This window comes from Protopterus annectens, chromosome 3.part0 (assembly GCF_019279795.1).
Source record: "Protopterus annectens isolate FY-2018-M chromosome 3.part0, PAN1.0, whole genome shotgun sequence".
Lineage (NCBI taxonomy): Eukaryota > Metazoa > Chordata > Ceratodontiformes > Protopteridae > Protopterus > Protopterus annectens.
In genome coordinates this window covers 96,437,070-96,459,413 of record NC_056731.1, presented here as the reverse complement: position 1 = coordinate 96,459,413, position 22,344 = coordinate 96,437,070, and the positions used below count along the sequence as shown (strand labels likewise).

Below are 22,344 nucleotides of genomic sequence, written 5' to 3'. Positions count from 1 at the left end.
CCCTGGTAGGGACACCTCTGAGAAAGGCTGTAGAGGTAGAGGCAGCCCTGGTAGAATGTGGTCTTATTCCCTGTGGGGTAGGTTTTCCATGGTGCTTATAGCAGAAATGAATGCAATGGCCTATCCACTTAAAAATGGTTTGCTTTGAAATGGCCTTCCCCTCTGCCCCCAACGCAAATGCCACAAATAGTTGTTCATTTTTGCTGAGAGGCTTAGTCCTGTCCAAGTAAAATCTAAGTTGTCTGTGCACATCCAAGGAGTGCAGTATTCATTCCCTTTTGTTCTGTGGATTAAAAAAAAAGGTTGACAAATGAATGGACTGATTAAGGGCCACATTGGATACCAGCTTGGGCATAAAAGAAGGATTGATCTTGACGGACACCCTGTCCACATGAAAGATGATGAAAGGCTCCGCTGCCATGAGGGCCTGTAATTCAGACACCCTTCTTGCAGAAGTGATGGCTAGAAGGAAGGCTGTTTTCCAAGAAAGGAATTTCAACTCTGCATTTGCAGCTGGCTCAAAAGGAGGTAAAGGAGGTAGAGTGAGTTTTTCCAATGCAAAGTTAAGGTCCCAGGCTGGAGTAGGGGCTCTCCTGGGTGGTCTTAAGTTTTTGGCCCCTCTGAGGAACTGTTTCAACAGTGGATGAGAGAAGAGGGGAGGCTCTGTATTATAGTGTGCTAAAATGGCAGAGGCATGAATTTTAATGGAAGAAAAGGAAAGGCCCTTGTGTAGCATCTCAGTTAAGTACTGAAGAATGTGCGGTAAAATTGGACACTGTTGTGCCCATCCCCTGAGTTTGGCTCCAGGATCAGAATCTTTTCCATTTTTCAGCATAGGATTTTCTAGTACTAGGCCTCCTTGCCTCCAGAATGACATCCATCACTTGCTTACTGAGAGATGGTAACAGAGAACTCAGGTAATTAGCCAGGCTGCAAGGTTCAGGGTTTGGAGCTGGGGGTGCAGAATCTGGCCCTCCTGCTGGGAGAGCAGGGAAGGAGTCTGAGGCAGGTGCCAAGGTTCCAGCAGTGACACTGCGCAAGAGGGGGTACCAGTGTTGGCGTGATCAGTTTGGTGCAATGAGAATTGTCTTTGGTTTGTCCAGTTTGATCTTTAGTAGCACCTTGGAGAGGAGAGGCAGAGGGGGAAAAGGCATAAACTGACAGATTTTTCCAGGTGAAAGACAGGGCATCCACTTTCCAAGCTTGTCTGTGGGGAGTCCTTGTGCAGAATTTGTCCAATTGGTAGTTCTGAGGGGAGGCAAACAGGTCTATCTCTGGGATCCCCCATTGGTTTCTCAAAATGTTGAATATCTTTGGTTCCAGTTTCCACTCGTGTGGGTACATGAGATTTATGCTTAGGTCACCTGCCAGAGTATTTAGCTTGCCTGGCAGGAATTGAGCTTGTAGATGCACTCGGTGGCATAAGGCTGTGTTTCACAGAGCCATGGCTAGTCTGCAGAGAGGGTATGAGTGGGTTCCCCCTGCTTGTTTACCCATAACAGTGGTGTTATCCGTCTTTACCAATAATTGTCCTGGAAGAATGTGGTCCTTGAAGGCTGTCAGAGCATTCTGTACAGCTAACATTTCTTTTTGATTAATAATGCAGGTGCATTTGACTCGGGTTCCATTTACCCTGAATGCACTGCTCTGCCAAGTGAGCCCCCCATGCATAGTCTGATGCGTCTGTTCTTAGGGTTTGGCCGGCAGGGGGTAGAGTGAATGGCAGCCCCTTGTGGTGGTGGCAGGCCTCTGCCCACCAAGGGAACTCTGTCTGTAGACAAGGGATGATAGGAATTCATTGATTCCAAGTCTAGAGAATGTTGACTCCATAGGTTTTTTAGATATCATTGTAGTTTCCTCATATGCAGTCTTGCATATGGAACTAGTAGAATGCACGAAGCCATGAACCCCAGGGCTTGCAGTATTTTCCTTGCAGATAGCCGGGTCTTTGTGGCCAGTAGTTTGAAGTAGGCTGTCAAATAAACTTGTTTCTCTGGCGTGAGGTAGGCCATCTGGGAAGTTGTATTCAAGCTTGCTCCCAGGAATACAATTTGTTGGCAGGGTACCAGGTGTGATTTCTTTACGTTTATGGTGTACCCCAGAGAAGTTAATAATTTCTTTACAAATGCCAGATGATTTAATACTATGTCCTGGCTTTCCGCCTGAATTAGACAATCGTCCAGGTACGGATATATTTGAACATTTCTTTGCTGCAGTATGCAATGACTGGAGCTAGGCACTTTGTGAATATCCTGGGTGCAGTAGATAAGCCAAAGGGCAGTACAGAGAACTGATAGTGCAAGTAACCTGCTCCGAAGCGTAGGTATTTTCTGCAAGATTCCCTTATTGGGATGTGCAGGTAGGCATCCTTTAATTCCAGTGTTGCCAACCAAGGAATTTTTGCCTAGCATGGGAGGCAGCTGATGAAGAGTTAGCATTTTGAATTTTGGGATTACCAAAAAGGTGTTTAGGATAGACAGGTCCAGGATAGGATGCCAGGAATTGTCTTTTCTGGGTACCAGGAAAAGTCTTGAGTAAAAAACTTGCCCCCATTCCTCTTCTGGGACAGGCTGAATAGCTCTGATACTTAGAAAGAACCTGCTTTTAAGCCTCTGCCCACTGATTTGGGGGTAGGTCTGGCCAACCGTTTGAGGTTGGTAAGCCATGGAAGTGGAATCTGTATCCTTGGGAAACAATACTTAAAACCCATTTGTCTTGGGTAATGAGTTCCCAGTTTTTTGCATGCAGAGCTATCTTTCTCCCCAAAGGAACAGTTAGTTGAGCAGGGCATGGAAGGTTTAAAGTTAAGTCACTGTGACAGTTTACCATAGGGGGTGTCTTACTACTCCCAGCTTTGGAAATGGGAGTCCCCCCACTGTTTAGGCCTGTGAGCATCTTGAGACTGAAGCCTGGGTGGTCTGCTGGTCCTGGGTTTGGACTGAGAATGCATGGAAGAAGCAGGAAAGGACCAATTCTTAGAAGGCCAGTGCCTACTAAATCTGGGAGGCTGTACTTTAACTGGCCCAGCAATCAAGAAGCCTCAGTCCTCACCACTAACACCAGAGAGGGCATCTCATATAGGGGGAAATGATAACAAATACACCCAGTAAAGTGCAATTTCCCTTAAGAGCACACAGAGATCACAGTCAGTCCGGGGCTGGTTGCTCCCTTGCTCCTCAGGTCCCTAATAAGACTACCCACTGGCACAGCTATAGGGTCCAGATCTCAGCCTAGCTGGGCAAGCTAAAATCTCCAGCACCCTCTCTGTCCAACCAGTGTTTCATGTCCCTGCACAAGTAGCTGACACACATATACTTTGAGATAAAAGTTTACACAACCACACAGACACTTCTGGGGAAGGCTGGCACAGGTTCTCCAGCTGTGCCCCTTTTACCCAGACTATACGGTAGTACCCTGCCATCACACAGAAATATTATCAGCTACCCAAAGGCCCTTAAAAGGGTGTCCAATTATTACTATGCAATATTATTATCCAATTGGTAAGTGCGACTAATCAGTGAAGGCTTATTAGAGTGGATTTGTACCATAAACTCTATAAATATGCAATGTACTCTAGAGCTTAACTTATCTCAACACAAACCAGCCACAGTTAAAAGGTTTTAAAATATTTAATAATAAATAATTAAAACCACAAGACAATACTTTCTACTACACAGTCAGTGCTAGTCTAAAGAGTTCAGAGATCACACAGAAATACTTAAAATAAATCACTAGTACAGTTCTGACATCACAGAAAAACACAGTCTAATCTTTATAATTCCTGGCTACTTCTAGGAGAAAACACAGTTCTAACATACTACTTACATAAAGAGAGCATAAGGCAGTGTTGTGAGTTGGATATCCAGACAAAAATGCTTAATAATCTCTGGTTCTCACTGTTTAAATTGCTATTGCAGTTCTGATAAACATTACATCATCATCTTTTACACCTTCCTGGTGTTCCCAGGCGGACAGAAACTGCATTGACATTCTTTTACACTTAGAGCAATAAAGGACATTCCACATGTAAATTCTGGTCATTGACTTTAGCCTTAAAACAATAGGCAGGAAGCCTTCATCTAGCCAGACTGGAGCAGACTTGTAAAACATCAAAGGCAGTGAAGAAATAATGTTAATTTCAAAGGACCAACAAGAAATGCTTGACTTAGCTTTCTTTACAGCAGATGGTAATGTTGCCACACTGTTTTAAGTTCAACATTCATATTTACAAATGATAGAATTATCTGTACAATTCTATCTGGCTAGTCTGCCAGCCTTCATCCATCTCTACCAGTCTTCACAGGTGCAGTTACTGCAAAAGTGCAAAACAGAAACATCTACTGCTATGGCATGTTCTTACACAACTGCACTATGTTTGGACAGTAGCCTTTTCCTATTTGGAATGATTGCCAAAGCTTGTCTAAACAGGGAGGAGGAAGGGATAAGGGTCCAGGGGCCCCTGGGAGAATGGTCCTTGCAAAGTTAACTCTGGGCCTGGAAAAGGAATCCAGTTTGTAATGTTTTATAAATGTATGTAGAGAGGACCATGCAGCTGCTTCTAAAACATTTCTAGAGTCCACCCCTTTCCAGAATCCCATCTCACAGGATAATGTTTTCGTAGTGTGACTTGATAATGCCTAGAACAGATTAGCCATTGTGGGAATAACAAAGAGCAATAGTCAAGGACAGCCATCTAGAAATAGTTTGTTTCATGACAGTGTGTCTTATCTGTTAGCCCCATCATAAGAAATAAATAGCTCATCAGAATTTTTAAATTACTTAGTTTGGTCAAGATAGTACCTGAGCTGTCTATGCACATCTACAGTACGTAGTACGTCATAAAATCTCTTCTCATTGGTTGAAGGTTCTTAGTAGAATCAAGCTATAAATCTACCAGTGTTCTAAGTACATTTGGAGATTATTCTGGGCATAAACGAGGGATTCATTCTTAAAGTAACCCTATCCTTGTGGCATCCCTGTAACATAAGCCATCTCAGTCATTATGGCTATATCTTATCCATAAAACTCTGTTAGGCATAATGCCATTTTCCATCTATGTTTTGACACTGTAAACTGTTTCTTGAACTAAATGTTGTAGCATATTTTTGCATCTATAAATATGTGTGTATATATATATATATATATATATATATATATATATATATATATATATATATATATGTATATGTATATGTATATATATATATATATATATATATATATATATATTTGTTTTTTCAGCTTATCTTTGTATCTGTAAACATCAGAAAAATCTGTAGACCAGTGCAGTACCCTACTCCAGTAAGCCAGTCTGACATGCCCCACCAACTGCACCTTTTTACCCTCTTCGAAACCATCACCAAAGCAAAATTTGAGGCATTTGCTGATATAGACTGTGTTGGAATACAAAGAAAAAAGGGAGATATGGGCTCTGAATTATTAGAAATAATGTGATTTAAAAAGGACAATGTAACAAACTTCCACATATGGTCCTGGCAATTGTGAATTCTAAAAGCTAAAGTGGCTAAAGAAAAAATTCCTCTTCTCAAATCTATCCAACACCTTACCTTCTTTATCCCATGGGCAGATGTGAGGATTCACCAAAAGCCTACAGCCAGCTGAAGCTGATACACAAATGGCTACAGAATCAGAAGAAGGTGATAAAACAAGTACTATCCTGGGAAACTGAAAAATCTATCTGCTTCTTTAGGGACCAAAGACTGAGAATCAGGGTTATTGTAGGCAGCATTAAAGACATCCTCCAAGGCTGACAAAACAGGAGGAATATCAAGAACATGAGGGACCTCCACTTGTAATAACGCAGAGAATCTCCTCATTTCAGGGTGAACTTTCACAAGTTCCAAAAAAAAATACACCATTCAATCTGGAAATAGACTCAGAAAAAGGAAAACTCTTCTAACGGAGATGGACTAGATGTGTTCTCCCCAGAATCCGACTCCTGGCCTTGGAAATCCATAGGAGAGGGACCTCTGTCTCTATCAATGTCAGATTCTTTTGCATCACAAGTGCTCAGATAAGGATTTCTGAATTCCAGGTCCAACTAACTGCAATAAGCTCCTGACTAAGGTAAGAATTTCAACTTTAAGTACTGTAAGTGTATCCTTAGATGAATAATAACTAACTTTTTGTTTCTGTTTTTCAAGGTAGAGTATCCCTTGATGAATACCAACTGGGGAAGGCTCTTTATCCCACTGGCTGCTACAAGAAGAATCTCCTGGAGTATCTCCCCAACCCAAAAAAGGAAAATGGCCATTCCCTGCCTTTATGAGGCACTGGAACAGCCACAGAGGAAGTGTCTGACCCATGATTCATAATGGCAGAAGAAGTAATACCAGATGAACTATTGAGACACTACACAGGAGGAGCTGAGGAACAATGAATGGACACTATAGGGTTCTCCACTAGCAGCTGAGGCAGTGACTAATCCCACAGTGAGTGCAAGGACTTGCAGTTACTAAGTTTTTCTTTTGGGGGTGGGGGGTGAATATCCATGCTGAGACTGAGAAAGAAGCCTAATTGCTTGTAAGCAGTACTGGAAAGAATCAGTTGGAAGGTAAGTTATCACGAAGTGATCACAAGCAATATGCACACAATTACACTTCTCCAAACAGTCACAATACCAAAGTAGATGCAAAAGTAGTACATAAAATTCCTATTTGACTATTAGCTCCTTTCCCTGCATTGTCACGACTGAAAACAAATGTTCAGGAAAGTTGCCACGAAGTAGACAAGCGCCAAAAACAATGTCCACAGTTTTAACTCTTGCTGTATGTAAAACAACTATAAAAACTCAGATGTTGCTCAAGCAGTACACTTAACACAAAAATGCCCCCCTCCCAAAGAAATAAACGTCCAAAGCTAGTAAGGTGGTTCCTGACTGGAAACTATTGATATTCGAACAAATGTCAGGTTTCTAAAAGAATAAAATGCCACTTTTAGTCAAAAATTAGAAACACAAATGCTGTAATCTAAAAAAGGGCAATACATTCTGTGTGGATGGTTTACCCACTGAGGATTTATCTGCCAGAAATAAGGTCCTTAGTTACTTCCCATAAGGTGGCAAGAAAGCACCAAAGTCACTTCCTTCTGGCTGATATATTCTGACTGGTGCTAGCCAATCAGCAACCAGAGGGAAGGTATGGGCATGAGTCTGAGCTTTTGCAACTGTGTGTTTATTGTTTCTTTGGCAGGAAACAACCAAAAATGCCAAAGTCTACTGCAGCAGTGGGAATGATAAGCATCTAACATTCACATATTTCTCAATAAGTACCATAGTATTACACAGAGATGTAAAAAAAAATATTCACTAAAACAATTTGAAGATAATTATTTGTCAGGAGTTATGGCTTTAAAAGTTAAAGAGCATTAATTAAATTATGTTATCCATATGGGTTGGAAACAATGTAATTGACAAAAAGGCAGGAGTTTGTGCTGGATGTGGCAGAGTTAAAGATGTTAAGATTTGCACTGGGTGTGACGAGAGTGGACAGGATTAGGAATAAGTATATTAGAGGGTCAGCCCAGGTTGGAAGGTTTGGAGACAAAGCCAGAGAGGCAAGATTACATTGGTTTGGACATGTGCTGAGGAGGGATGCGGAGTATATTGGGAAAAATATGCTAAGGATGAAGCTACCAGGTAACAGGAAAAGAGGAAGGCCTAAGACAAGGTTTATGGATGTGGTGAGAGAGGACATGCAGGTGGTTGGTGTGGCAGAGCAAGATGCGGAGGACAGGAAGAAATGGAAACAGATGATCCGCTGTGGCGACCCCTAATGGGAACAGCTGAAAGAAGATGATGATGATGATGGTGATGATGATGATCCATAGCATATGGGTATTATGTAGTGAACTAACCCATTCATGGCATGGGGTGGCAACACCTAATCTAAAAGACAAAAATAAAAAACACAGGACAATATATTTTTCACCATTGTAGTCTTTATGGTTATGCCTGTGACCTTAAATCAAAACAAAGCAAGACCACCCCAATTTGCTGCTCCTAAATAATGCATGCAGTACCAGCTAAAACAGTTCTTTGACAAAAAGAAATATTTGCCTAATCTATTTTACTTCACAGGATATCCCAATAATTACAAAATACCATAATATACTCACATCTTCTATTAGAAATACATGAAATATGAACAAAAAGATTAAGCCCTTCGTTAATTACTCAATAATGTAATTATAAGCAATCTGATAGTGAATTTTCTTGCTTTAATACTTGTAGCTTAAAGATGCATCTTGCCACAAGTGGACCAGATTACAATGCCTGATCTTCTAAGATGTACTTCAAAATTCAAGAGTTATCCAACATTTCTGTTCATGCCACCACCAGTTGTTTACAGTGATAAAGTCCTGACTATGGTCCAGGCAATACAAGTTCGATTAGCATCTTGGGTACCTGAAGGAGTTGCAGGGGGGTATGGGGGTGATTGCCACTGCTGGCTCATCATTCTGGGGAGGCAGGAGGCTCTGGATTACAACTTGGGTGACACCAAGATAGAGCACTGAGTTTTACACACCTGGATTACATGCCTGTGGGAACAGACTGCCATGGTGGACATGCATGTCCGCCACAGTGGGAGGAGTCAGCTTGCAGAGGCATGCTCTCTGTGGTGGGCAGTATGCAACAGAGCTCAGAGTGCTGCTGCACAAGACGGGTGCTCCTCTGAGGATCAATAGGTCACTTCACAGGACCAGTAAGCTGACACAATCCGTATCACTTGGCTCTCAATGATGAAGATCAGATAGGCTGATGGGGCTACTTGGGCAAGAAGAAATGTGCCAAAGGGCTCTCACCTAGCCTGGTGAAATCTGGCTCTCACCCTCCATGGAACAAATGGGTCAACCGGGTGTAGGTAGGGCAGCCAATGAAAGGCCATGTGAACACAAAAGACAAAAAAAAAAAATAGAAAGAAAAAACATTTCATAATACTACCAAGTGAAACGAAGATATGAATCCTTTTGTATCACTCTTCCCAGCTGTATTACAGAAAATCAACCTCCCTTTTCCTTTTAACTCATCCTGCTGCTCTTCCTACTCCTCTTCGCTTAACTTTCTGAATTACTGAGCTTTGCAAACCTATATAATCGGTCTCCATTACTTCACATGTAGGAATGTGATTCAGTATAATTAAAATGGACTACTTATAGTTTTCTCATACACTACACCGGCAGTCCTGATGTGCCTTGTGACAAATGTCTACCCCTTCTAGCCACCTTGTTTCTTCTTTAGTATTTAGTTAAAACTGATTTGTCATCTGTGGAGTACTGTCACCATGACTGCTGCTCTTCTGTATTCCTGCCATCACACATTTCTTTCTCTGATTCTTTTCTAAGTTACCCATTTATTGGCCATCACTCAAGTGACAAGATTTTCACACACAATAGTTTTTCTTATTCATAATGAAAAACCTTACATAATCATACAAGGAAAAACAGCAAGTCATGGTATATGAGCAATAATGCTCAATGAAGGTGTGGACTGAGAATCTTGTGGCTGTTGTACAAATGTTCCCTGTAAAGACATTTTTTGAAGCAAGCAATGGATGAAGCCATGCTTATTGTGGAGTGGCCTTTGAAAACAGCATTTTACAAAAGGGAACTTTGCTGTCTGGTGAAAAAAAATAAGGAGTTTACCATCCCTTTGAAAAGTGTAAGTTTGACAAATGAGTCTTTTTCTCTCCAAAGCAAACATTTTGAACTACCTGGTAAATAAATATAAGTAAACAAACAGATGTTACGTCTTTCTAAATTCATGTACTCATTTCAGCTTAAACCTGAGCTGGTGGTGGTGCACATCCAGCTTATGAAGAGCAATTTTTCCACCAGCTTCCATCCCAAAACAGAGAGAGGTCAATATATAGACTAAAATATAATTCTCACACCACTTTCAGAAGAAAACATGGGATGGGCCTTAAGGGTACTGGTGCCATGTCAAAGAACACCTAAAATTCCCATAGAAAAAGGCCTAAAGTTGCGAGATCATGCAAGCTGAGGTAAGTAAACCAACTATACATTTTACATTTACTCCAAGGTTGCTCAACCAGTGGGTTTGAATTGGGGATGAGCATCTAGCAATCATGAAGTTCAGGTCCCAAACAGGAAAATGCTCTTTTAAAAGGTGGTGGCGGGGGTGTATTTGGAGAACTAAAGAACTGCTTAAGCAGGTAGGAATACTGACAATACTTGCTGACACAACCACTCTCATCACTGAATACCAGAGACCCCAGTCATAAGTAATGGACACTTCCCTGGTACTATCTGATCTAGCACTGTAAAAAATAAAACAGCTGGCTGTGTGCCAGGTTTTAGATTTACAATTCTAATATGTGACTCTGGCTTTAATCATATTCAGAAATGCTGGTTACCTCTGTAAATACAGTTCAGAAGTCAACAGACAATGCAAGACATTTCAAAAATAATTAAGTCTGTTAAATATTTAGTATAAACTGTGGACACATTTTATTGTTAATTTTAAAATGAGTATATAATTTAACCAACCAATAAATGTTACAGGTATTATCTTTTGAACATATACATAGCTGACATCATTTATAAACAAACAACATGTGATACAGTACAGTTATGTGGCAGTTTTACCTGATTCATGCCACCGAAGACTTCTTCTGCCTCTCCAGATGGAGTGAGGGTCCTGCTTGCTCTGACTGCTGCATAAACATGTCCAGAATCAGGAATACCATTACACAATTCTTGAGCAATCTGTCTAACCAGCACTCGTAGACGCTCTTCATCTTCAAATCGTGGGCTAAAACCAAGCATTTCAATAAGTTTTAAACTCGTCATTTTGATAGTCAAAAACAGACTAAAATAACAGTGGGTTAAACAAGACCAGATCTTCAATCTATCAACTATTTTGTTTTTCATGAGACATTTTAGGTTTCAGTTTAGTAAAGACATTCTAGATAACCAATATCCAAGTTCTCATCATTTATAGTATTTTTGACTAAACTTTACTGAAGAGTAGGACATGTTTTGTCCTGAACTTTGAATTTTATTAATCAACTCAAAAGTTGTGAAACAGTTTGCTTGGTAAGATGAGCATAGAGAAAAAAGACCGGTCAAATGAACAAGGTTACAGAAGTGTGACCAAGCAGTAGGATAGGGAAACTAAAAATGGAAGAAGTGTGCAAAAAAGGACTGTTGTGGAATGATACAGGAAGTTGTTGTCTCCTACGTTTTTTCCAAGCCACATTACATCTTATTGTGGAAATGTTAAATCACAGTCATGGAAACTGAACTGGCAACAGTCATTACAGCAATTATACAAAGCAACTGTAAATACACTTATAAAGAAAGCGTTTCATACATAAAGACAGGAAAGTGAAGGAAATATGATTATAGTACTTATTCCTGTTGGGTAATACTAAGATAAAAATACAAATTATTCAGCTTCAAACCGATGCATAAGGAAACTATACTGATGAAATGCACAGGAGTGAGTAGAGCAGCAACAAAAACAAAAAAAAAAATCTTGCTTTTTTCCCACTTTTCTGAGAAAAAAAAAAGTTACAGGCTTACTTGCTGTTCCTCCTTTTGTTTGAAAGTTTCTGTGAGGCATTTTTGCTGCTTGGGCTGTCTCTCTGTGTTTATGAGTATGAGTGGGAGTGACTAACATTTTCCCCTGCCCCCGGAGGAGGTGTTACTGACTTTGAAACTGTAGTTTTTTGGCCACTGAGGGTCATTTCCATAACTCCTTCATCTTCCTTCTTAAAACCTAGTTGCCTCTTGGGTTTGGGTTTTTTTCAGGCTGTTGGCTGTGTTGGGTGCTGAGAAGAAGAAGAAAGCAAAGAGAGAAGAGAAGAAGGGAGCTTTTTGATTTTTTGAGATTTTAAGCTTTTTTTTTTTTTATTTTTTGCATAGCTGCTGTGCTTGCTGATTTTCTTGCTTGTTGTTGGCTTGTTTTGTATATTAGCTGCTGTATTTAGAGCACAACCAAAAGCTGTTTGCTGAATTTCCTGTTTGCACTTTATTTTTTAATCGCTTTTTTCTAAAAACTTTGCATATTTTCTGTCCACTACCTAGCTCTTGTGGGGGGGTAGAACCTGTGCTACTCTTATGATATTACTTTGTGAACCTCTCTATACTATCTCTAACAAAAACAAAAAAAAAAAAAATTTTGCTTTTTTCCCACTTTTCTGAGAAAGTTAAGTTACAAAGTTGCTGTTCTGCTGTTCTGTTCCTGAACTGTTTGCCATTTTTTTTTGGGCTGAAGGAGGTGGTCTGTGTCTTTTTTAGAGTGAGTAACAGTGACTTGAGAGCTTCCCCCCCCGGAGGTGGTTACTGTGGTTACTGACTTGAAACTTTAGTTTACTAGGGCCACCAGGGCAGGTTCTTTCACTTCCTCTGGAGGTTGTCCTGGCAGTGTGACTTGTGGTTTGTTGGGTGGTTTGTGGGCCAATTTGGTCTTTCCTGTCTATCCAGCCCCCTGCTATAAAACACGCTTTTAGCATTTAGCCGATTTAGCACTAGTTTGCTGCTGTAATCCGCCAGGTTTAGCGGGTTTAAGCACAGGTAAACTATATCTTCTACCCTAAAGTCCTTCTCTTTACCTTTCTCTTAAACTAAATACCTTCCAACTATACTACTGATCTAATCAAAATTAGCCTATTGACTAAATTAAGATCATCTCTCTGGCTCCAAGTAGACTATTCTGCTCCTACCTGTTAAGCACTTGGCTGTCTCTCTTGTGTCACCCATGACCACATCTCTCACTTTCTAGTACCCTCCCATCCCCCCCCTCCCCACGCCCCATTTTTCTTTTTTAAACTGTTCCTCTCTTGTCTATTCCTTCTAGCATGTCACATAGCATGTGAGCTCCTCCAGTGAACCTGCAGAATAATGAAACAATGCTACACAAATCTCATCAACCTGCCTCTCCCTCACCAAAATTCATGTAACACACAAACACAAAACACCCAAAAACTACGAGAAGTACTGGCACCTGGGCCCTGCTAACGGGAGTAAGGAGAAGGCTGCACCAGGAACAGAAGGTTAGCACACACACTATAGACCCCAGTAGTACAAGTGTCAAATACAACCACAAAAATACACATTACAACCACAAGACACTAGACATTAGCGACACCAAGACATACAAAAAGCAGCAGGCCACCAACCCACTACCTCAGAGGACAACCTCCAAAACACAACACCCACCACCAACAACACACCACCACACAGGTCAGGTCAGTCACATTGAAGTCACAAACACAAGCCGAGACAACACAGTCAGGTACACACTCATTCACGGACCACTAGACTGAGTAAGGAGAAGCTCACAGGAGAGTCTAAGGATAAGGAGCAGGTCACGCCAGAAGCACAGCCAGATATATAAAAAACACAGCACACCAGGTCTCTCATAGGCACAACATGGTGATTCTCAGTGTCAAGCTGAGTAAATGGGACGACGAATTCTACTGACCACCAGTACTCATAAAGAGAGACATTGGGCGCTCTGACCCCTGACCTTGGAGACCATGACCCTTCTGACCTTGAGCAGTATCCTACCTTCACCAAGAATGATGCCACAATACGAGAATTGATTGTTCAGCTTCATTGGGATGAACAAACAAGGTGTCATTCAAAGGGGTGCCAGGTGTGGTCTGCAGGGATGACACGCTCTGGGCCCCCAATGCTGCAAGGGGGCGGCTTTTGGCAAAGGCTCTTCGCCTCCATTAGGCAACCTTCGCTGCCATACCCACCTTTGTAAACCTAAGGCTGAAAAAAAAAAAAAGGTAAACTAACCATAAGGGAAAAAACCCAAAATCAATGCTGGATGCTGCCAGTCTAAATTCAAAATGAAACTCAAGGGCTGTTTTTCAAACCAGTATACTTCTCGTGCTGATCTGTGAATGTCTGCAAACTTGTGGCAAAAACAAAGGCAGCACCCATTATCTAATCTGGGCCAATCTACCTATATATAGGGGCCGCATATTCATCCCAAAAGGAAGGACCCTTTAAGAAATGGGGTTCAAGGACACCCACACACCCACACTATCATGGCAATACCGCGATGCATGAGCCATCCAGGTGCGCAAACTTGCAATTAACCATATGCAAGACTGCTCTGCAAATTGTAGCATGTTACAGGCCAGGATACAAACTCAGGAACCTCACATGGCCCAAACACCAAATAGTACTAGAAATTAACACCAAACACACACCAACTGGGTACACTACTTTGTTAAATGTAGACTGCCCAAACTCCCTCACTAAACATGCCCTCACACCCCCAACAACAACAGTTCACCATCACTATAAGAGGAAATGCCATGGAACATCCCAGGAGCATCCCACAATAAAGGATGATGTTGAGCAATCTGTTCATCAGTTCACACATGAGAGAACAACAGCCAACAACCAAGGAGAACCTCACTGGTCAGAGCCTGACAGAATCCAATTGAAATAAAAAAATCACACCAAACCAAGAACTTAAAAAAGACCACCGCTACAACTTCTCAAAACCCGAGCTTCACACTTCTAGGAGAACAGTGCGGTCTCAACCAGCACCCCCTTCTCTATGAAAACAGTACTGAAGCCGTCAGGCAGGCTACAAAAAGCATCAAAAAGGCAAGCTTCCACCAATCCACAGCAGACTCCAAGTAAAACAAACAAAGCATCTTTGAGTGAAAACAAGGAGGCAATAGCCAAAGCTACAAAAAGAAATAAAAAAAGGCTGATCACTATAAGTAAAAAAACTAAGAGAGAACATAAAATCATAAAAAGTAAAAAACCAAGAGATCATAATAAAAAAAGACAAGAAAATAAGATAAAATTAGCTAAAGAACAGAAAACCTGGAAACTAGCTATCAAAGGCAATGTAGTTCAAAATCCAAAAATGATGTTCAGATTAGACATTTGCCAACAAATACCCACTGATCCTATCAGCAAAAACCAACACCCTTGAAGAAGACTGATCATACTAACGGCATCTCCCCCCCCAGCCAAGATATCCATATAACCCGCCCCCCCACCAAAGAACATCTCACAATGTAGCCATGCAGCTACCAAAAGCGTAAACACATCTCCAAATAGACCTGACTTCGCACAGCTGGAATGAACTTTCCATGAACTCAATGAGGTGATTGTACCAGGGGCTGGCAGCTGCAACTGCAATACCACTTCTTGTACACCCCTCACTACAAGGGGAAGGCAATCAAACTGTGGTGGACCACTTCACCAAGGCGCAAAGCCAAATCCCAGAAATTAAGACCTCATAAATTTGACAATAATGACCAAAGACTGGCAATGAATGCAGAGGAACATAATCAAATTGCAAAAAACTTTCAAAGGAGGTTCAAAAGGCTCAACTTGAAATTCACTTTGTTTGAATTTGCAGGAATCAACACCATTGCCTTGGGGAAGGTCCAAAGAGCCTAGCCTACTTGGTTGAAGCGAGTAAACACAAAAAAAGTCACCCCAACCATTGAATCAGACCATACAGCACATACAGCCTATGCTACATCATTGAAAAAATACAGGGCCACAATCAAGGCATAAATCACAGAAATGCTGTCTACAGAGCACTGAACCACAGGGTCACAACCAGGGTCACAAGTGGTGGTACGATCAGCTTTTCAGCTGCTGGCCAGTGGTCCCCCATCAAGCCTTTCACAGAGTTGTCAAACTGACACCCATCAGTCCTAAACTTGGCAACAAGCAAACACAGGAGGTTATTATCAAGCGGGATAACAGAAGCCAAGCTGGTGAAGTATTAACTTGACTCACAGATGACATAGTTAGTGGCCCAGGAAACACACAACAGAAACTTCGAAAATGGTCAGAAGGGCCCGACGGAAAAACCAGGGAGGTCCCACTTTGCACATTAATAAAAAAAAGGTTGAAAACAACCCAAGCCTATAGAGGGATGTCATAGGTTCCCCAGAGTCTACATTGCCCAGGCAATGGGCAAGTAGTATTCTGGGAGATCAGGACCATCATTCACCGTGACCTGTCATCACTCTGTTGACCAATAGACCTTCATTGGCCCCCCTTCTATATCATCCAGCCATTAGCGGCCTTTGGAGGCCACAAGTCTCCCTCACCAATCAATAATTCACTAGCTCAGTATGTCAGGCCATGCCATTTGTCAAATGTTGTCCCAAGACACTTTTGCTCAAGGTGACCTTTTGCCTACATACAAGGCCATGTCAAAAACCCAGATTTGATGAATATGCTTCACTCAAAAAATCTAGATCAGAGTATGAACCTATGAACCTATGAACTATAAAAGTGATCTGCAAGTATAACATACAAATCTTAACCTTCCTGAAGGCCACCATTACTGCTGCAGGGCATTAAAAGACAGTGGGGAAAAATGGAAAACTGAAAATGTGACACCCTGAACTCAATGCGGGGATGAAATTCAAACCAAAGGACTAATTAAAAGGAGAAGGTGAATAGGAAACAATATGAGAATACTGGCCTTGCACACACCCAAAGCAGACTTGGACTCATGTTTTACTGCACAATGGGAAGGATAAAAGTTTCCGAGTCATCATTATGTTACAACAGTTAAGAATGTGTTTACAGTGCATCACAGTATATGGGAATCCTGAACAGCTCCCATCCAGCTGCAGCCTTTAAACTGTGTCCTGCTTTGTGCATATGCATGAATGCCCTCAGTGCTCCTTAGATTTTTCTTTCTATCTTGCTTAAAGGGCGCTACACTATTTCTAAAACCAGTTCTTTTCCTCAGACCGAGGCACAGACATTACCACCCACTCTGCTAATCACCACCCTCTTTGAGACATCACACATGATTTAACTAACTATCCCACACAAGGCATTAACCTTTTTTAGATATTTCTATTCCCGTCCTTTTTACATTCCCTCTAAAACTGAACACTTGACTTTTGGGTTCCCATGTAGCAAGTAGCTTCAATGTTGGAGTTGAAGGTAAATTCAACAAGTTCTACACATTTCCATACAATATAAATCAAATTAAGTGGGCTGTAGTCGCCCTGCTGATTGTATTTCGGCCTGTTTTTGTTGCTTAGTAAGCCCAAATGTCAAAACTGCAACTTTACTGAACCTGTTCCTAAAGTACAGTAGCACCAGTTCTATTGCTCAGTTTGTGGTTATTGTTTTCCATTTCAATAGTAGATACAGTGTAATACACAACTAAATGCTGTCTTAAAATGCTGCTTGTTAACTGTATTTGATAGCAAGGCTTTTAGATATGTTGAAAAATATGTTTAAATATTACCGCTTAAGTCATGTTAAAAAAAGAAATCTATGTATATTCCTTCCTCATGTTTCCTTATACCAGAACTGTTATTTACGCCAACACACACACACACACAAAATCTTAACTTAGAACTGTTACTCATTTTTCATTTGCCCCCAATTTTTCATAATTGTTTTGCATGTTCTGCTACATATTTTAACCTCCAGGTACATCATTGAGTACTGCAGTCAGTCCATAATTGTCAGCATGTCATCCTTGTTTTTCTGTTCTTTAGCAATACTTGGTGATGTATAACTTATGATTCTATTAACATCTGCAGTGAATTACTGCAATATTTAACAATTTCTCCCATTTACATTACAATTAATACTTGTACAGGGAACACTGCCGTCTACTACATTTGTTGAACTCTTGTTGCCCAGCACAGAAGGTCGCAACTAAATTAGCAGACGGTGCAGTACTGTTTCTATTTTTTTTTCTCTCTCTCTTTAATACAGACATCAGTGAGTGCAATGTGGAAACATTTCTTATTCAGTATAGTCTATACAGATCACCACACTAAATGAAGCATAAAGGAAAAGCATATGCTTATAGGGAGCATGAATTTCTGCGAGACGTTTCTTTACTTTCACCTATCATCACTGAATGAAGCTAGATCTGAGAGCCATACCATTTTAACCACATTTCATTACATTAGCTATGGGAAACAAAATAAATAACAGAAAACGGCTCTTGATAATTGCCGCTTAGTGTAAGCGCTAAGGTTTCTTCGACAGCCACATTCACCATTCATTTCCTGATTTTGAAAAAAGTCGCAATCCTTGCTTTCTACTGTTGCTATGCCTCTTTTAAAATGGTTCATTTTTTGGTAATATATTAATGATTAGTCTGCCATAGCTGAAAATATTACCAAACACAAAAATATATAAACTGTGTCTTCTATCATGGAAAACTGAGCAAGGGATGACAGTAACAATCCCTGTTACAGTCATATAAACACTAGAGACTGACTGCCTAAACATGCTAATCGCTAGTGCTTACAACAGGATGTCTTTGCCCTATCTTCTATTATTTTCAGGGAAAGTTTTACTTTGCAACCCGCTCAAGTTATTACAGGGACTGGTGTTTTTATAACAACATGCTCTTTTACTATATAATGTAAGCAATAGAGATTGGTAGTCTAGAAGAGCCAATTTCTAGTGCTTACAGTGCTGTGTCTTTGCGCTGTATTCCATTATCTTAAAAAAACTGCACTTTGCAACATTCTCAAGTTATTACAGGGACTGGTGTTTTTATAATATGGTTTTTACCATTTATAATGCAAACACTAGAAATTGGCAGCCTAGAAGAGCCAATCTCTAGTGCTTACAGTGGTGTGTCTTTCTTTTCTTGGTGCAGAGAGAAACCCCCGACTGCTTCCAGAGGCAAGCAATCGGGCAGCTCTTCAGGAGCGCTGGTAAGACTGTCCAGAGAAACAGTCTCTGGAGCCTTGGTTACGTGGACCCCCTCTGCCTCTATAGGGCGTCTTCTGGAGTGGTTACCCCCTCTGCCTCTGGGGGTATCATCACCATGTGTGGCATGGAAAGGACCCTGAGATTTTTTATGCCACATCTTCCCACTCCTATGGTTCCTGGAAAAGAAGCATTGAAGAATGGAAAAATGAAGGCCTATGGCAGAAAGGGTCTTACCATCCTGCTCGCACCGGCCTAGCAAGGCCTTCACTTTGGAACCAAAAAGGGAAGATGCTTCGATGGGAGCATTCAGAAAGGAAGACTTGAAGTTATCTGCGAGGTCACAAATGCGCATCCAGACATGACGCCTCATAACAATGTCTGAATCTACAGCTCTAGCCGCCCCTTCAGTTGCATGTGAAAGCAACCTCATGGACGAGTTGGTGATGGATTTCAGGGTAGCAAGCTGCGAGGCAACTTTGTCCCGTACCTCATCAGACACCTGTCCTGTGAGTGTTCCAGAGAGTTTTGAGATCAAGTCTCTTTGGAGTCTCGTAAAATGTGCCAAATAGTTCAGGCACCGAATGGCAAAGGTCGCTGATGAAAATACTCACTTCTCCAATCTGTCTGCAGCCCAGGACTCCCTGTTGGGTGGATGGACAGCAGGACTCTCTTCAGCCAGCTCCTTTTTCGTGGCTGCCGCCACCACCATAGGGTCAACTGGTAACCCTCTGGACCAGTGTGAGTTCTCTTCGGGAGGGGAAAAAATTTTGTCAGGTCTCCAAGGGATTGCTTCAATAGAGTCAGGGTTCTTCCATGCGCGTTACACAATAAGCTGGACTAGCTCGTTGGAAGGCGGGGTCACCAATGAGGTAGATGGCCGGGCATGGAAAGCCTGCAGGAACACGGACTCCTCAGAGGAATGGTTGGAGTGCTTCCAGTCACCCCTCTGCTTTAACATTTCAAGGATGTCTCCCGAAGGAGAAATCATCAGGTGCTGATCGTGGGGACCCTTCACCATCATCGTAATCTGTGTCTTCTGCTAAAGACTCTTCAGGGGAGTCAACATGCTTCCTCTTGCACAATCTCTTCCGTGGGGACTCCTCAGTGGTGATGTCGAGGAGGAGTCGGAAGTGTGGGTACCCTGACCTGGGGTTTCCTGCAGCTTCAATGCCCGGTGTCAAGGGGAGGTGGTCTGTGGCAGCTGTAGCTCAGGGGGAGAAAACTGGGGTTCCGACATCGGTGGAATGCTTCTGGAAGCGAAAACCTTCTCCTTCAAACAGAATGCAGGTCCGCCCAAAGAAGGATGGGAGCCTGGAGCTGAGAAGACAACCTCGGAACGGGGGGGAGGGGGGGTCACACCCTGCTCCGTCAAACCCACTCCCATGGATGGAGCATCGGGCCGGATCAATGCAAACGAGGCTACTGGCACAGAAGATGGAACCGAAGGACCACACAGAACCGTGCCCCGAGCAGAGGAGCCCGCAGCCCAATCATGAGATTGAGGAAGGAACGATTCAGCAGGAAACAAGGACCATAGGGATGGACCTGGAGCCTCAGTGAGGTTCACTACAGGTGCCAAGATGGGGGGGTCCGAGAAGGACGTCAGAGCAGAAAGCTTTGGAACTGGGATAGTCGAAGGAAGAGACTAGGATGGAGTCCGTGGAGAGGTCAACCCAAGCCCTGCAAGCGGATGGTCTTGGAAGGCATGGGTATCCCCCTGGCTGCCAACAGCTGATCCAAAAGATTCACCACATCAAGTTCAGAAAGGTTCCTATCAGATTTAGTGGATACTCCAGACAGAGAGTCAGGTCGATCTAAGAATGGGCTATACAGTTGGCCTAAGAACAAGTCTATGGACAGGGAGTATCGGGTCCATGGTGCGTTATCTGCCTGCACCGATGTCTCGAGTTTAGAGACAGGAAGTAGTGGTGTCAAATCCAGTGTTGTTGTAATAAGCTTGGTGCCGAAGGGACACTCTGAGCTGAAATGGCCACAGGTGCCGAAGTCATAGCAGGCGCGATGAGGTCTATAGTCAGTGCCGGTGGAAGCATCGGAGCCGGCGATGAAGCCAGCACCGATGTAGCAATAGTCAAAGTGCTCGGAGCAGACGAGAATGGTGCCAAGGAGGTAGGCTTATGCTCAGAGGATAACTTCTGAATTTTTGGTTTCTCAGGCTTACCCTGGTCACCCGAGGGTGAAGAGTGAACCGAATGGGGCCTTTTCTTAATTTTCATAGGAGGGGTTGAGATCTCCATTGCAGAAAAGGCCTCTGAAAAGGGAGATTTTAGTAGTCCCTTCAAGATTAGTTTATTTTTGCGCTCGTTTAGAGTGCATTGGCTGAAACTCTGGCAAATCCCACAGGGAGGCTGCACCAAAAGGTGGGGCACCACCAAACAATAAACACAATCATCAAGAGCGTCGCTATTAGGTAGTTTACCATTACACGAGGTACAGTGTTTTGAAACCAGATGTACCCTTCTTAACGGACATCTTGAGAAGTAATCACAACAATTCAAACTTCAGAAGAAAGAAACTCTAAATTCTTAAGACAGGAAAGATTTAAACATACAAAGAAAATATAAACAAATCCAATATAAAAAACACATCGGTAGAAAGAACAGAGAAGGAATACCAACTGTAGTATTCAAGGAATACCACAAGGGTAAAGAGAAAAAGGGCCATACCAGCAATGGTACTGAAAAAGGTTACAAATTAGTAGAAATAGAGAGAAAAATATCTAACACTACTGTAATTCAACAGGAATAAACTATAATTCACAAAATTTAACAAACAAACTAGTTTAGACACAAATATCAAAAAATTTTCCACTTAGCTGAGAGCTCAGCTGAAATGCGGCTTTATGGCTAGACGGCAAACAAGATCTGAGGTAATAGGAAGAAGGGCATTGTGGGTAAAAGCTTAGCTCGAGAGTTTTTGGCTGGTGCGAGCTTGGTAATAAGCCGACTTGGTTCCGAGGCTCGGAACCGAACCCATCAGTGATGAATGGAAAAAAGATTAACATCAGATCATGGTTTTTACTATGTAAAATGTAAACACTAGAAATTGGCAGCCTAGAAGAGCCGATCTCTAGTGCTTACAGTGGTGTGTCTTTCCCCATCTTCCCTGATCTTCAGGAAAAGTTTTCACTTTTCGGGTTCCCCCTCAAGTTATTATAGGGATTGCTGTTAGGCACGGCAACAAGCTCGCAATAATGCCAAACAGGGTATGGGTTAATGTGTAATTAACATCTGCCCAGCGGTGTTATGAGGCCCAGCACACTCACACAAACATATACACTCACACACATCATACACAAAAACATTTTTTATTTATTTACTTATTTATTTTATTTTACATTTGTTGACCGGGATAGTCCGATTGGATATATGTCCATTTTCAGCACAGGCCTGGGGAGAAAAGCTCCAAGATAATAATACCCATTGAACACTTAGTAAATTCTAGTTTCAAGCAGTTTACAGTCATAAGCAATACCAGCATTTAACACATATAGTACTAACTTATTATAAAACACTTTACAAAACATAACATTATTTTCAAAGTTATATATACATAACATTACATTCAGGTTTAAGACACACTGAGCAGCAGTTATATAATTGACCCTTCCTGAAATGGAGTGGTAGAAAAAAGTAA

At 41.8% G+C, this 22,344-nt stretch overlaps 1 protein-coding gene across 1 annotated transcript in view; it reads right to left on the bottom strand.

Moving 5' to 3' along the window:
- The window catches only part of PITRM1 (pitrilysin metallopeptidase 1), a 1,418,909-nt gene that overhangs the window by 513,609 nt on the left and 882,956 nt on the right, over nucleotides 1-22,344 (bottom strand). Inside the window, exon 19 of the mRNA XM_044064598.1 lies at nucleotides 10,627-10,792. Coding sequence (XP_043920533.1) covers nucleotides 10,627-10,792 — 166 coding nt within the window. The remainder of the gene's footprint in view (nucleotides 1-10,626; nucleotides 10,793-22,344) is intronic.